Source organism: Homalodisca vitripennis, chromosome 4 (assembly GCF_021130785.1).
Source record: "Homalodisca vitripennis isolate AUS2020 chromosome 4, UT_GWSS_2.1, whole genome shotgun sequence".
NCBI lineage: Eukaryota > Metazoa > Arthropoda > Insecta > Hemiptera > Cicadellidae > Homalodisca > Homalodisca vitripennis.
Genome location: NC_060210.1, coordinates 61,888,453 through 61,905,009, shown reverse-complemented (window position 1 = coordinate 61,905,009; position 16,557 = coordinate 61,888,453). Strand labels below are relative to the sequence as shown.

The following is a 16,557-nucleotide window of genomic DNA, read 5'->3' as shown; positions in this document are numbered from 1 at the left end:
TGAATTGAAAATCTCTTTATTCATTGAATATACATTTTGTATACATCTGATAGTGTCATAAAAATTACTTAACTAATATACTTATAAACTAAAAGGTTGTAATGGGATAAAGTACCCTAATCCTACAGTCAATCTATTCACAAATGCCCCAATAATTGCAGCTTTATCTATAACACAAATTAAATCTAAAAAATACAGAAAAAGTTAACAATGAAACATTTTTAAACTATGAAACTATAAAAATAACAACGATAATATATTTCAGTAATCAACAATAAGTTAGCAACAATAACTTAAATAAATACACAAAAAATTCCAAATAAATATATAAACACAAATTGATATGTTATATTTGTATAAAAAACTCAGCTTGACCCAAATTTATAAAACTCCTCATATGAATATAAGGATAAAGAAATGTAAGTATGACCAGATTTTTCTTAAATATTGCATTATTTTTCTCTGCCATTATTGTTAATGGTTTTTAATTAAAACATTTTCCCCATGCAATTAGTAATTTTCTCATAAAACTAAAACTGCAGTCTGTCCAGTGTTTGCATGTTTGTCCAATGTAATTCCACATCTTGTACTGTACTTATGGTTCACTCTTAACATGGAAGGACTGTTATTTTTTTACATATTTTATACTTTCGTAATATATGAGTGTTAAGGACTTTTTTAAAGACCTTGAGATTTTTACTGGATATACTGTAAAAATTTTGAGCTCTTTAAAAAGGTCTTTAACACTATCATTTGTTTTAAATTTTTTCGTTATTCTAATATTACTTTTTTGGAGTTTGTGAACAATATACAATTTTTCATTGGTGGTTGCCCCAAACACGGATATTTCATACGAAATATGGGAGTGCACTAGAGAAAAGTAAATTATTTTGAGTGTCTCCAAATTACAACCAAAAGATATTCTTTGTGAGGTATATGCTGCAGAGGATATTTTTTTAATGTGTATGATAAGATTATCCCAGCTTAGATTTTTGTCAATAAGTCTCAGAAAACTTGTTTTCTCCATATCTAGTATTTTTATGTTGTTAATTTGTAAGTTATATTCTCAGTTGGTTTTACATTTGTGTAAAATGAGACGTAATTTATTTTTTAGCCATTTAGAAGAAGGTTTTTCTGAATAAAAAATTTGTTAAGCGATAATATAATTTAATTAATAATGAACCAAACATTTTTTTAACTTAATGTGAACATTATTGGGCTATTTACAATAGTTACAGAATGAAAAACATGATATACAACAAAGGGACATACACAAACTCACATACAACAGCAACAAAGCTGTGATTGAAGTGATTGCCAATGGTATAACTTTCACTGGCTGTTTCAATTGTGTTAATCGACAGTTCAACTCTTTATCTGTGTGTGAGTGTAAATAGTATTTAGAAAATTATTGTACTGCTGTTTATATTTTTTGATATGTATTATATATTGTAATAATTGCAAAGTCATGACAAGTTGTTTTTCTTGGATTACAGAATAAAAACCAGTAAGATATAAACATGGAATAAAATGAAATGAGAAATAACTTACTAGAGGTGGAGTTACGAGTATAAAGACATCTCTTTCACTTGACTTTAATCACGCAGATAGTTTTTAAATATTGGTCTGATTTAAAAATAAACTGCAATATGTATGGTATAAATAATCAATTAATAAAATATTCTACAAAATGAGATGTTGATCAAGATGAATATTTTCTGTGAGGAATAATAACTTTTGTTGATATTTATATACTTTATGAATTTTATCTGCATTGTTACTTAATCAGCAGTATAATGGGTGATTAACAAAATCTGTTGTGAATTTCACTTTACAACTAAAATGTATAAAAATGCTGTTCAACTAACTGTTTCCAACCAACAAATTTTGTTATTTGTTGGTTAACTTGGTGTTATGTACTCAGAAACAGATAACAAAAGATTAGTAGAACTTCTTTATTTAGTTTTGTAATGTTAATAAAGTTACAATGCTGATTATATGCCTCTAGGTATTATGAAATTGGATGACCTGAAACATGTGTTCAAGTCCTCTAACCTGGGCCCAGTGGACACGCGAGGTTACATTGTAAACTTGCTGAACAAGTTTGAGGTGGCTCTCACATGGGACAACAGGACGCTGCTCATTCCCTCCCTACTGCCAGCTGAGGATGATGTCCACACAGCGGCTGTCAAGGTCAAGGTATAAAAGCCGCTATCACAATATGAAAATTACTCATTTACATTAGCAAGCTTAGCTGTTAACAGTTCAAGAATTAACCAATTTTGATCATTTGTATTAAAATAATATTGAATACAGTATAATGGTATTTAAACTACCAACAAGATGTGAATATAGTAATCAAATGTGACTTCGGAATGCCAAGAGTATTTCCAGTCAGATTCTTTTGATAATGCTTTACAAGAGTAAGAGGCACCAGTGGTTGAAAATTACAGTCTAAAGTTTGAACACAGAAAAATTGTGTCTATTATGAGCCAGATACAGTTGGTTGCTGTTTACTCCCAAACAGTACCAGCATTAGTGCTAGAAAACATCCCACAAGCAATTTATGCCTCTGTTTTACGCTCTAAAAATTTACTCTAAATGCATAATTTTACAGCTTTGTTTATTTTTATTAATATTATAAATATCTCGTATTTAAATTAAAAGTAAAAAGGAATTAAAGGAAACCTTGCTTTTAGTAATATTAAACGTTGCTCCTATTCTAAGGAACTTGGAAAATTATGTTCTGGAATGTATATTTTTTTAGTATCAAACACGCCTACTTATGAAAGGATTAGTTAAAACATTGTTTTTTCTGATTGCTGATATAGTGGCTGGACGTAGCATTTATACAGAGTTCGTGTCGATATTTTCGTGCAGATAATTGTGTGTAAACAAGTGCTCTAAAAGCTTACTATTAATACCATTACAGGACTATTTGTTCAGTAACAATACTGTGACTACATTCTTTCAAATATAAAATATTCTAGTTTTTATCCTGGCTGCAGCCGAGTGGTAAAGGTTTGTAGGAACGTAATTGTTTGTATGACGAGGGTGAGTCATGAGATATAAACTTTACATTTACTCTCCTCAGATAACCATGAGAGGACTGGTAGAGTGGGGGGTTCTATGGCAATATGTGGACCTGCTTGGTGGCCTGTTTCTCTCAGTATTCTCACTAGTGCTAATATGAGTAAGCTAGAGTTTAGCAAACAAAAATGATGTCATAGATATTTTGACTCAGTTGAAGGCACTTTATGGGAATGATACCTTGTCTAAGGCTCTAGTAAAATATTGGATCAGCTAGTTAAAGGGTCTTCATTTTCCAAGAGAACACCAGGCCTCAACAGCAGTTGTCAAGGGATAAACTGGAGTGCTTACATTGGAAAGCACCTGAACAGTCCCTGATTACCGATTAGACCTTGGATTATGATTACCACATGAGATTATAGGTATCAGAACAGATTTTGTACCCCTGAAATATTCCACGTATTGAAACAGATTCCAGAACTAAGGAATCAGAACAGGTCAAGGGAAATCAAAATGAATCCACTTAAACCATGTTATGGGTTAACTGGGATGATCTATCAAATTGGGAAAGTAAAAAATCCAGAATATTGTAGGTACATTGAAACGATAGTTAGAAAAAGATCAAACCCTGATAAGATATTAATTTGTAATTCAATATAAGCAAGAATACTGTTTCTCCTCCCTTTTTGACATGTAAACCTTTGGTGTGTGGAAATTTGCAAGGTACCAACTACTTGGACAGTGTTATTACAATTCCAATGGTACTTACTTCAACGAAATCTGTCAATGCATAAGCGAGCTCAACCACTTTAAAGCTACCCATGTAGAAGCCAGGAGCAACAAACAACTGATAACTCTCAACTGTGACATGTTTGGCACTCCCGGCTTGTGCAAGCATATCTTTAAAGTGGTCGTGCTCGCTTATGCCTTGACGGATTCTGTTGAAACTAGTACCGTTGGAATTGCAATAAAGTTCTCTAAATAGTTGGTCTGTAGTACATTTTTATAACTATACTGGTGTTTTTGTTATTTGACTTTAAAAATTGTCAACAGACGCCATTTTGTAAATAGTAAAGAAAGTAACACATTTTGTTCCTTTTACCTATTCAAACCTATGTGCAAAATTTGGTTTCTTTTGATTTACTAGTTTTAGAGATAATTTGTTAACAAAAAATACAAAATGGCGGTTAGCGGCTAAACAAAGTGGAAATTGAAAAAAATGTATTCTTCATTTTTAGCTGAGAATCACACACAGAATTTGAATATAAATAGCCAGCCCAACCTTTTTGTTACACCCTGTATATAGAGATACATACATTTAAATTAACAGTAAGAGTTGCAAAAAGGTTTTCTTAACTTAAATATTTCCATCTTTTCAAGATTCCTGTGAGATCAAGAGGCTGGGCGGTCAGAAACAAAAAGATGTCCATCCCCTCAGCTTCTACTGTAGTTGGAAACTCTTCATTTTATGCTGCTCCTACTTCTGCAGTGCCTGGTACGTGTTAGGCCAGATCATGTGTACAGAATTGTGGATTGATAGACTACCTGCTAAAGGGTTTTGTCTTGCAGAACTGCCTTGTGAGCTGGAATTGACGCACCGTGGAGACCCAGAAGTTTGTGTCTCTCGATTGCTTCTTATGTCCTACTTTCCGTCAGGCTTCTGGTCACGCCTTATCACCCGTATCCTGGCTGACGACTCCATCGTTGACATTGTGCGCTCGTTCTTCATCATACCCAAAGAGGTGACGAACATTTTATTTTATTAGCCAGACTTAAAAAATTGGCTGCTATTTGGTTGTAAAAATTCAATTTTATGCACCTTTTTAAAAACATATTGGAGACCAAAATTTAAATCCAAAATAACTATATACTCTCAAAAGATTTTCTCAATAAAACTTTTTTTAAATGAAATTTGCATAAGGAGAGGATTTTTCAACCATTCAAGAGCCTATGTGGTCATTGTTTACTTCAGTTATAATAAGTCATGTATTCACCAGAAAGATCATTATTGTTCTGTTCTTTATTCTAAGGAGTAAATGATTGAAATGGTCTTAAATATGTAATCAATATGTTCTTATTCATTTAAAAATTTAGGTTTATACGTTCTTATTAATTTTAACACTTTGAGTGCTGGCCCTAAATGACATGTAACTCTGTAGAATGCTGGGCGTTTTTGGTGGTTTTCAAAAATTTATTTAAAAAAAAGTATTTAAGGTATGAGAAAAATACTTACATACCTTAATTCAGCTTACTTTCGTCTTTCTTTTAACGTGAGATTTTTTGTGGTTTTTTTAAAAACTACACATAAAAAATGTTTTTTAAAAACGTATATTTTTGGAAAAAAAATTATTTTTTGAGACAGTTTTTTTATCTAACTTACTAAACTAAGCATACATACAATTATTTACAATGACCCATTTACAAATATAAACTGTCCTTTGAATAATACAAATCATGTTTTTATGTTTTGTAGTTTTTTGACAAAAAACTATGCCGTCATATTGATGCGTCGGCATCACTTTCGCTGTCAGCACTGTTTTCAGCATCTGTAACATAATAATATACTATGTAAAATATGAATATATTTTTATTTTATTCATAAGAATAAAATATTAGTTGTATAAAGTTAATTTATTATAATACAAATTATAGTTTGATTCACGAAAACAATAACATAACCAAACTTTTAGACTGATGTTTATATGATAAATAGACTTACTTATTCTTACCTGAAGTATGTGTCTAATCTTCTTCCATTAAATCAGGATCAATGTCAGAATCGTCAAAAATACTATTTACTCCAATAAAATTATCTTTATCTAATACATCACTGATCGCAACGTGGTTCAAGCTGCGAGAATCCATGATTGCGACATCGACTGCCGGCTGCAACGAACGTCACGTTAGCGGCACGTAAACAACGCGAGCGAAGTTGCTTTGTCATTAAGCTTATACAATACATCTGATGCTTTCTAGCGGTGAATTGTGTTACTAAAAACCCAAATAACATTGTAGAGTAGGCAAAACCCGTTTAAATACGGACAATGTAATATAATACCAATTGAAATGACAACCACGTAAAACTATGGGATTAGCATTCTTCAGAAGTTTCGCCGTTCCGTAAAATTACGGGATTAGCACTCTAAGTGTTAAATGTTAGTTTTATAAAAATTATTTATGGAACTCTTTAAATATTACACACAGTCATAGCATGCAAGGCATATGAAGTAAACAAATAATTTTTAAGTTAACTGAACTACTGCAGTTAACATGTAACATCATTGATCCATTCACAGGTAATATAGTCGATTGTTTACATATATTTCATTGGTATAAAGCTGAGTCTTCATTTTGATAAATAAATTTAAGCTGTAAAATGTGTTGAATTTTGTTTTTACAAGGGCTATCCAGTAAATAGACAAGTAGATCACGTTTTGCTCTGTAGCCGTTAGAGGCGGAAGTATCACAGTCATTTTGATGTCAGGGCATTTCTCCGTTCAGTGGCTATTGAGCCATGCTAGTGAGAGGTTACTGTCACTCCTTGTTGTTTTACAATATTAGTTTAAAACGTGTGACTCAATTGAAAATCTCGTAAGTTGTGTAGTGCAGTTGGTGATATGATTTTTGTTCACTAAGCACAATAAACCAATCGAGATTTATCACCGACTGTATGAAGTTTATGGGAATGATTTGAATACTGAAGATGGAATGCGTCAGTGGTGCATTAGGTTTAAAAATGGCTGAACTAATGTGCATAATAATGAACGAAGTGGACTGCCAAGCATTGTGACCAATGAAATTGCCTCTAAAGTTGATGAGAAGATTAAAGAAGACCGCCAATTCACAATAACAGAACTCTCACTTAGTTTTTGTCAAATTTCAAGGAGTTAGTTACACAAAATTGTTATGCAGAAATTAGGTTAAATTTTGTAATTAGAAGGGTACCAAAAATCTTAACAAAACCGATAAAAATCAGCATATGACTGCTTTTTTGACATTTTTGGACACTTACGAAAAAATGGTGATGCTTTTAAGTTGGAGGGGTTTCCACATCTGCTTTACAGTCAGTCTGGATATTACACTCAGAGACTACCATCTGTTTTCAGCAATGAAGACCTGGCTTGCGACGCAGCACTTTGGTACTGCGGGAGCACCGCTATGATAAATGCCTAAATTTGACTATGCTGAAAAATAGCATTTTAGTGTAATTTTCAAATGTATGTAATAATATTTCTTCTTGTTTTTATCAAAACGTAATCTACTTTCTGGATAACCCTTGTATATTGGTTATTCAGTTAACTGGAATTATAGGAAAATTAACTGCATTTTATTTAAATCATTATTAGTTTTCAGTTTCACAATAAAACATGTGTTTTCATCTATCCGTTGATGTATTTCTGACCAGTTTCAGCTCCATCAAATTATGCAGATTTTATCATTGGATGTGTTTAGTACAAGGTAATAAAAGTCAAATCGTGTTTAATACTGGTATTGGTACTAATTATTGAGGCTTTATACATTAATTTAACTTTGATATGAGAAAGTAACCCCATAAAATAATATTTAATGTTAATATTTTTAAAATTAGAATTAACATGAACAAAATAATAATATTATTTGATCATAAGTATATAGAAAATCATAACAAGTAACAAAATCAATACTGAGTATAAATTAAAAAAAACACGTGGGCTGGTTGTTGTGGGTATAAATAGGTATATGGGTATAATTACCAAACATTTAAAATATTTATATTGCGACCACATAATAAGCAAACTTGAAGTTGGTACTTCAGTATGTACTGTGAGTTTTGAAATGCCTACTAGTTTGCTCACAAATGTAAGCTGTGGGGCCGAATCTAGACACAGTCATAGCTCAGACTCTAGTACAGGGTGGAGCGCGGTAATTTGCTTTTTTGCACTGCAGGCTGTGGCGGCACTGTTGGTCGAAGAGAGGGTAGAGTGGGCGTGGCTTATAGTGGCTGATGGGAGATTTGTATTCCTTCGCGTTCCAGTTGCCATCATGCAGTGGACACGAGAGGAGAGGTTGTTTTGTGCTGAAGCATATTTTTCAAATGCCCACTCGATCATTGCAGTGCAGCGTGCTTTTCGTTTACGATTCGCTGTTCCCCATGCGGACGTGTTCCTGGTCGGCAATCAATTGTAAATTGGGTAACTGCATTGAGAACAGCAGGGAATGTGTCATGTGTACGAAGGGGACATCAGAGAAGGATTACAACACCGGAAAACATCGATAGAGTTAGAGCAGCAGTACTGCAATCTCCAAAACGCTCTGCTCGGAAGCAATCACTTGCTCTTGGCATTTCAAGACGTTCTCTCCACCGGGTTCTTCATCATGAACTGAGATTTCACCCGTATAAAATGTGCTTGGTCCATCAATTGTCAGCACGGGACTATTTGACACGGCGTACTTCTTGTGAAGATATGCTTGCAACTATACCGCGTGACGCAATTGTGTTCTTTTCTGATGAGGCACATTTTCACCTCAGTGGGTGTGTCAACAAGCAAAACATGCGCTACTGGAGGGAAACAAACCCCAGAGAAGTCCACCAGAGACCTCTGCATTCGGACCACGTCACTGTGTGGTGCGCCATATCACGAGTAGGCATCATTGGCTCTTACTTTTTTCAGGATAACCGTCGTGCCATAACTGTGAACTCCGAACGGTACTTGACTATGATACAGGATTTTTTTTCAGCCGGCTCTTGAGGCAATGCAATTAGAGGATACATGGTTCAAACAGGATGGTGCCACTGCACACACAGCAAGGGTTGCCATGAATTGTTTGCGGCAAATGTTTCCTGGACGGCTTATCTCTTTGAGGGGTGATGTGAACTGGCCGGCACGCTCACCAGACTTAGCCCTATGCGATTGTTTTCCTTTGGGGTTTCTTTGAAGTCGAAGGTGTATATCAACCGTCCCAACACCTTGGAAGACCTAAGGAACAATATTGAGGTTGAAATTGGCAGAATACCAGTTGACATGCTTGTTAGAGTTAATGAAACTTCAGAAAACGTATGCAGCAGTGTGTGGATGCCGAAGGTCGACATTTGTCAGATACATTATTTAAAACCATGTAATTTAAAAATTCCCTTACTGTTCAATATAATTAAAATAAAAAATAATTTTTTCTAAGGTTCATAATTTTTCATTTCATTTCCAAATCAGCAAATTACCGCACTCCACCCTGTATAATATGTACAGCTCATAGCTGTTGGATATTTTAAGCTTTTGATTTATTTTACAATAGCATATAAATATTCCTTGCTGGATGGTAGTTTTTAGATAAGTATTAAGTTCATCTTACAGTGAAAAGTGTTTTAGACAGTGACTTGGAATATAACTGAAATTCATTCGTTTTCTACAAGTCCACTATTCTGTTATGACAGGAACAAGACTAAAAGAAAAAGTATGAGTTTCTCAATATGATAAAAGCATGTCCTTTGCCCTGAAGGTAACCCAGGACAGCAGGCTGGCCAGACTCCTGGATGTCAGGGCGGAGTGGGTGTTATGGCAGACTGGCATGGAGCTGAGATATGCTGACTCTGTACTATTCCGGATGAAGGAGGTCATTCCCTCCATGAGAAATACACCTGTTGACTACAAAAAACTCAGGTAACTTGAGATGTATTCAATTATTGCTATAGGTTGTGGAATAAATGAAAACTTAAAACCTATAAGATGAAACTTAGGGTATAAAAACATCACAAAACTCTGTCAACCAATTTCTAATTCCACAGTTCCATCAAATCCTGTGGATACATTGTACCTGGTAATAGCTAATACTCCAATAATAATATAATATAATGTCCATGCCATTTGTCTAAAAGAGTCTGTAATTTTTGTAGGCTGCGGTTGAAGCAGGAGGGTCTGTGGTCGGATGTTGACCTAGTGAACTCTTCTATATTGGAGATCCTGCTGCCCCAGGACACCCTGGTAATCAAGCGACCCATCACAGATGAGGACGAGCCCATCGGCTATCAGGCCATTGTACTGGACCCAGCTCCCGAATGCTCGGCCCAACTGCTAGCACTGGCAGTGGACCATATAGACACTCTGCTGGAGGATTGGTATCCCACACTTGGTATGTCATTCATTGTAACAACTTGTTTTACATTTTTTGAGGAGATAAGAAAGTAGCTTATCCAAACTGCATTTGTAGTTCATCCATGTGAGAAATAAGTGGCAGGTTCAGTCAACTACAGAATAAGAATGGAGATACTTGGCCAAGACGGTCGCTCATGTCATCAATCCAAATTAGAACAACTAAGGTTAAGGGTATCCAACCTTGTACACTTTTCTAGGCTTTTTACATATCCCCCTCAGCTTACCCCTAAATGATCCTAGGTCCCTCTAAACTCTTGCTACACCTCAATACTAACGAAAGATAAAAGTGCACACTTCATTATTAGACACATATTTATGTGATAAACTTAATTATTTTATTACGAGAGTAAACCATCAAAGAAATTATCTTGTATTAGATTGGATAGTGGATGTTATAACCGATTAATCAGCTGATGTTAACTTGCGTTAGTGGATTGATAATTTAATAATTGATATGGAGTTTGCATCAATGTTGTGTATGTGTAAACAGTTATTTATGTAACATGTATAAATGCATTGTTTTAGTATTTAGTTGTTTAATATTTAATTCTAAATCAATGTATTTTATTATAGAAATAAGCTACATGCAGTCAATGTTAAAAATATATTTAATGAAAAACCACATCAATGATGTGGAGGTTATGTCTGGAGTATGCAAGGATTCATGTCAATGATGTTCTAAAGTTAATATGACATTTGTCATGGTTTTTATCTACTGGACTAATAAGTTTTATTATTATTTGTTTTAACTCTATCTTTTTTATATATATACAAGTCTTTGTTAATGATTCTTGTAAAATGACAATAAAATATTATTTTATGTTAAACGTTTCATTGCTACCTCTGAAGTACATTATGCTATATAAAATGTTGTACAATTTAATGGTTTTAAAAACTTTAGCATCATTGATTACATTTATATTTAGTAAAAATCAAGTACTCACCTGTCTGGATTATCATTACCTTCTTGTAATGAATAAATGTTTAATTTTTTCAACATTTAAGTTAAATTTAAAAAATAGGTCCCTATTTTTTTTTTAAAAAGGCCCTTTTTTAATATGAAAAATCATTATTAAATATTGAGGTAGATTTGCTATTTTTTGTCATAATATACTTTGAAACATGTTTTTAAACAATAAATCTTAATATACAGGCAATTAGATTATTAAGTGTACAATATTAATTGTGCCAAACGGATATAATCCTTATGCTTCAGAGGTTTCCAATTCCAAAATGTGAATTCAAAATTAAATTAAAGTGTAAATTAAACTAATGTACTTATAATTCTCCACTAAACTAGGCTACACTAAGAACGAAAGTACACAATTTGTGCTGAACCTAACTGTACTGACCTCAAATTCTTTTTACTACATCTTAGTGAGTTCTTTGGGATACATAAATGATTGTGAATACAGTTTTGGCAAAGCAATGTATGTGGCATTCTAGAGTGTACTTAAGAAGACACTAACTATTACTTGTGTCGTTGTGTGCAGGGACGAGGTTTGTACATACATCGGAAGGCAAGTTTTTGGTAACACGTTTGGTGCCATGTCCTCGGTGTCTAGCCTCAATCCATGAGCTGGATGGAGACATTGGTGGGAGACCTCAGCATCTGCATCCTCCCCATTTAGCAGAGGTAATGTGCCAAACAAATTTCACCATGTATGAAAGTTCTCAAAATCTCTTAATTTATTAAACATATACTATCAATTTTCACTGTCATGTTGATTTTTTTAATACTAATTTCAATTATATATGATCTTTCATTGCCCTATGCAGAATGTTATTATTTGCTAAGTGGTTTATTTTATTAGTGGCACCAAGAATGTAAAAGTGTTACTTGTCTTAAGTTGGGGGTATTAATTTGATGTTAATGGATTTTTCTGGTGGACAATTAAAACTAATTTGTTGTGATTCAACTTAAACTCAAGGATATTTTATTGTAATAGTAGTTTTGGAGTCTAAAGTTCACTGAATTAAATGGGAAGAAAGTAAGCAAATTTGCAAATATGAAACATTTCTCACTTAACTTTTAAAATTTGAATGAAAATCTTTCCTATGAACCTTTGGCTGGAGGTTTTTTTTACAGTAGTAAAGCTTCATGAAGTATTTTTATTGTTTTGTTTTGCTATATGTGGTTTGCTATAGCCGTCATGCTATAATTCACAAAATACATATAGTAGTTTTAATAATAATAGTTTTTCTCAGGTTTATTCTTTATATAATATACATTCAGAAACCAATTAGATATTAGATGCAATTTAAGGTATTAATCCTAAAAGGTTATTCCACACATACTTGCACTTCATGAAAAATTTTCCACCTAAGCTGGTAGTTAACCCTTTAAGTGCAGAGTTTTCAACAATGCTGTCACCCGGTACTGCAGAGTTTATTTGCCACACACAGAGATGCTCCACATTCAGCATACATGCAGCTTGTTTCTCGTCCACCATAGTCAACTATAGTAACATCATAATATAGCAAACTGCTGCCAGAATCTTCTAATTCATTATGTCAGATTGTGATTAATAAATTGAGTCCATATCCCGATCACCATCATTCTCAGAAAAGTTACACCCTGTTGAATGCCTAATTCACAACAATTCATCTGGACAAATCTAAAAATGATAACAAGTCATTAATTATTATAACTAATATTCCTGTCATACCAACAGGATACTTAGTAGCAACTTTGACAATGTGATTTAAAAAAATAAACAAACAAAGTTCTGTTTCTAAAGATCAGGTAAAACATTAAATATGTTTCGTGATAGTTCCTTAACCATCGTAATAGTTAACCATCAGAGTATAGTAGCAATTAAACAGCACTACTGTGGATATGTAATAGTTCAAATAAACACAACTAGAGACCAATGTGTATCATCTTACAGCTGGTAGGCATTGTGTAGCAAAGCAGCGGTTTGCCATGTGATAACATGTGTTAATATACGGGTTAACTGGGTGCCAAATCATAGCAAACAATTCAGTGAATTATAACATAGTTTAAAACTAACTTAAACAATTTCTTTTATTTAGTCCAGGAATTTTTTTAACTGGAGCTGCCAGCACAAATTTCAAACTACCTTTAAACATGATAAAACATTTCAAGATATAAACATTATACATATATTCTTATTAAGGATATATACTTACAACTATACAAATTACGAGACAGACACAAATTAACAATTGTTTTGTTTGCTGAGCAGTAGATGTTGCAGTGATACAGCCGAGTAGACACACGGCGATCTATGAACATATATAGACAGGAAATAGGAACTAGCATGCTAAATATTATTTACAAAATTATTATAGTTTGTTAACTTGCTTATCTACATAGATATTTTTATGAATAAAACAATATTAGATTTAATGTGATGTACAGGCATTGCAAGCTGCAGAAGTGGAGGGCAGCCTGCGAAGAGTACGCAAGTCACAGGAGAGCTATACTTCTGATGGGGACAGTGGCGTGGGTCCTGACAGTACAGGCTCTAGGTCTGTATAGATATTTATTTAACTTCTCATGTTTGATTCACTAAAATCAAATATAAGTTATGTTTGGCTAATTTATATTTGTAGTTGATCACTACAGTAGAACCCCTCATATCCGGCCTCGGTTTTACCGCACCTCGGTTTATCCGGCCACTTCCTGGAAGCCAATATCGAAATTTATTTACCACGGCTTGCGGACGCGCAGTTGCACGCACTAGTCTCCCACGACTCCTGCGTTATTTTGGTGTATCTATTTGTTTACATTTTCCTGTGTTTCCCTCAGTTGAGCTAGTAGGTTTAACCTGTAAAAAGTTCGTTGATTATTTCCAGTGCGGTTAGTACAGTACAATTGTTTTGTTTCGTCAAGTGTTGTGTACTGTAGGTTGGTTTATCCGGCCGAATCGTTATCCGGCCAGGGGCTCGGTCCCGTGGTGGCCAGATATGAGGGGTCCTACTGTAGTTAGATTAATTAATTACTATTTGATTTTTTCCATATTGGCAGCAACATGAATGGAAACACAGGTAAAATTGATTTAAATAGAAAAGATAGGAAGGACACTGGTGCCTATATTAACCCTTTTGAAGAGTACAACAGTGCTTTACAATAATAATAATAATTCATTACTACTATATGAAAAATTTTGTTACTTTTTGTAAGTATGTGGGAATTTTAGTACAAAAATTAGTAGCAGCGATGGTCCATTATGTCATTGGTAAGTTGTTTTTTTTTTATGTTTGTTATGCGTTTATTGTATTACTAAACTAGGGTAACAATGTAATAATTTGTTGTAAGGGACCTACTATCTAGGCCGGTAGAAGAAGTGGTGGAAGAAATAATTGCCAACTCACATATGCTTTGAAATCAAACAGGTGTAATAGAAAATTGGTGCAGGGGGATACGTTTTCTACCAACTTACATATGAGAGCATAAACAACAGAACTGCTGTGTAAAATCAGTTAGTAGCAGGAACCACTGATGTCAAACAATGGAACCCACCCAATCCCGAAGTTAAACAAGGAAAGTGTAAAGAATCAAATTTAAAACTTATATGTAATTCACTTGAACATTAAAGGCTTAATTGTTTTTGTGACTTTAATCCATTGTAAATACATACAAAAGTGTGATTTTTACTGTTACTTCTTAGGAATCATTTTCATTTTTAGTGTTACTCAATAACACCATCTAATAACGTTCTAAAGTGTGTTACAAGGTTAGCATGGTTTAATCACGTGACTTCCAAACCTAAGGTAGATGGCTTAGCAAATCAACTAAATACAGCTTTTTCTCCACTGTTAGTTTGCCTTGAAGAGCCATAGCAATAATTCATCTGACCTGTACCTGTCATGAATTATTAATTTGCTTTTTGGGATGAGGTCCATCCACAGACCAAGTGGTTTTGTATTGAAAGAAAACGTTTTTCTGACTCATCATTTTATTTTTGAGACAAAACCAGTTTCAATTACTTAAAATCACCAACTATAAACACTCTCTGAAGTTGAGAAATTACTGCTCATTTTTGCTAACACTCCAGCAAAGGGATTTCATAAAAATGTATCCTAAGTGTTAATTTAAAATAAATATGATATATTGAACATTTGATCAGTAACAATATGATATGTTTTACAGCCGGAAGACGTCGGTGGAAGGTCACCCTGGAGTGGTGGTGGGTGAGGAGGAGGGAGGAAGGGAAAGGCTCCCCCAGTACTCTTGGATGGTAGAGGAGTGTATCCTGGCAGCCTACGACAAGTCCAGCGTCAAGTGCCCTACTCATGGTGATGTGTCCTTGGCTCACATTGCTCCAGATACGGTAGGTTATACCGAATTCGAATACTGAAAATAATTTGATAAACCCAACACAATACCAGTTGCATATCCTATTATTGAGAAGAAAAGCTAAAATGCTGGTGGGTAAGATTAATAGAATGATTGTGATGTAGTGTTGTTGACTAAAGGTTGGCTGATCCTTTGAACAGGCCATAATTTTTCAACCATCACATTACTTAACAATATATTGGAAAAAAACTAATTTTGAAAATAACATCTGTGGATGCAACTTAATGTTTTCTTGCTGTTTATCTTAGATTTATAGAATAGCTATTATGTTGCATCTCATATTTATTTTATAATATTTCGTATTCACCAGTTATGTGAGAAGAAAAGAAAGTATCAATTGGTATTAAATTATAACAAGACTATATAGACAATGCTCATGCATACAATACTATTCACTCATGGCTAAGCCTGATATATGTGCTCCAGATGTTCCTGGATTTGGGCGAGAGACATCTGATTCGCCCTCATAGTTTAGTACGAGGCAAGCTGCTCGGCCGTGGAGCCTTTGGTTTTGTGTTCAAGGGCACATGTCGTGTACGTGGATCCAACGACACCATCCAAGTGGCTATGAAGATGCTGCAGCCTGTCCAACCAGGGCCCAATGCCAGTCAGTCTGCCATCATTGCTTACAAGGTTCAGTAAACATGAAATTTTTTAACAGAAATTTGACATATTCCCTTGGCCGTCTATATCTTAGCTAGGACTTAACTGTACCAACAGTCGCACTCTACCTCCCTTGTCTCCTCCATGCTTGTTCCCACTTCCTGGACATCTAACTCTGTCTTATCCCACTATCTTGTTTAGGTCTTCCTAGTCCTATAGACTTTCCCAAGTCCTATTTCCTGTAAGAGTGAGCCTTTCTCCCTTGTATATACCCAGTCTTCCTCATTCTTCTTGGTTCTTTTATCTGTTACCTATACCATTATCTATATATAGATCTCTTATTTCCTAATTGTGTTTTAACTTCACACTTGATTCCGCTGTATGGTCAAAGATCTTCCTTGAAACTTTGTTCTTAAAGACAATGGGTTTTCTTTCATCTTGTTTAGTCATAATTGATGTCTCTGTCCTGTA

At 34.1% G+C, this 16,557-nt stretch overlaps 1 protein-coding gene across 1 annotated transcript in view; it reads left to right on the top strand.

Moving 5' to 3' along the window:
* LOC124359370 (leucine-rich repeat serine/threonine-protein kinase 1) overlaps nt 1–16,557 on the top strand; it is a 182,130-nt gene that overhangs the window by 131,843 nt on the left and 33,730 nt on the right. The window contains exons 28-36 of the mRNA XM_046812061.1: nt 2,009–2,199; nt 4,411–4,525; nt 4,600–4,772; nt 9,505–9,665; nt 9,899–10,134; nt 11,651–11,793; nt 13,543–13,652; nt 15,277–15,457; nt 15,910–16,116. Coding sequence (XP_046668017.1) covers nt 2,009–2,199; nt 4,411–4,525; nt 4,600–4,772; nt 9,505–9,665; nt 9,899–10,134; nt 11,651–11,793; nt 13,543–13,652; nt 15,277–15,457; nt 15,910–16,116 — 1,517 coding nt within the window. The remainder of the gene's footprint in view (nt 1–2,008; nt 2,200–4,410; nt 4,526–4,599; nt 4,773–9,504; nt 9,666–9,898; nt 10,135–11,650; nt 11,794–13,542; nt 13,653–15,276; nt 15,458–15,909; nt 16,117–16,557) is intronic.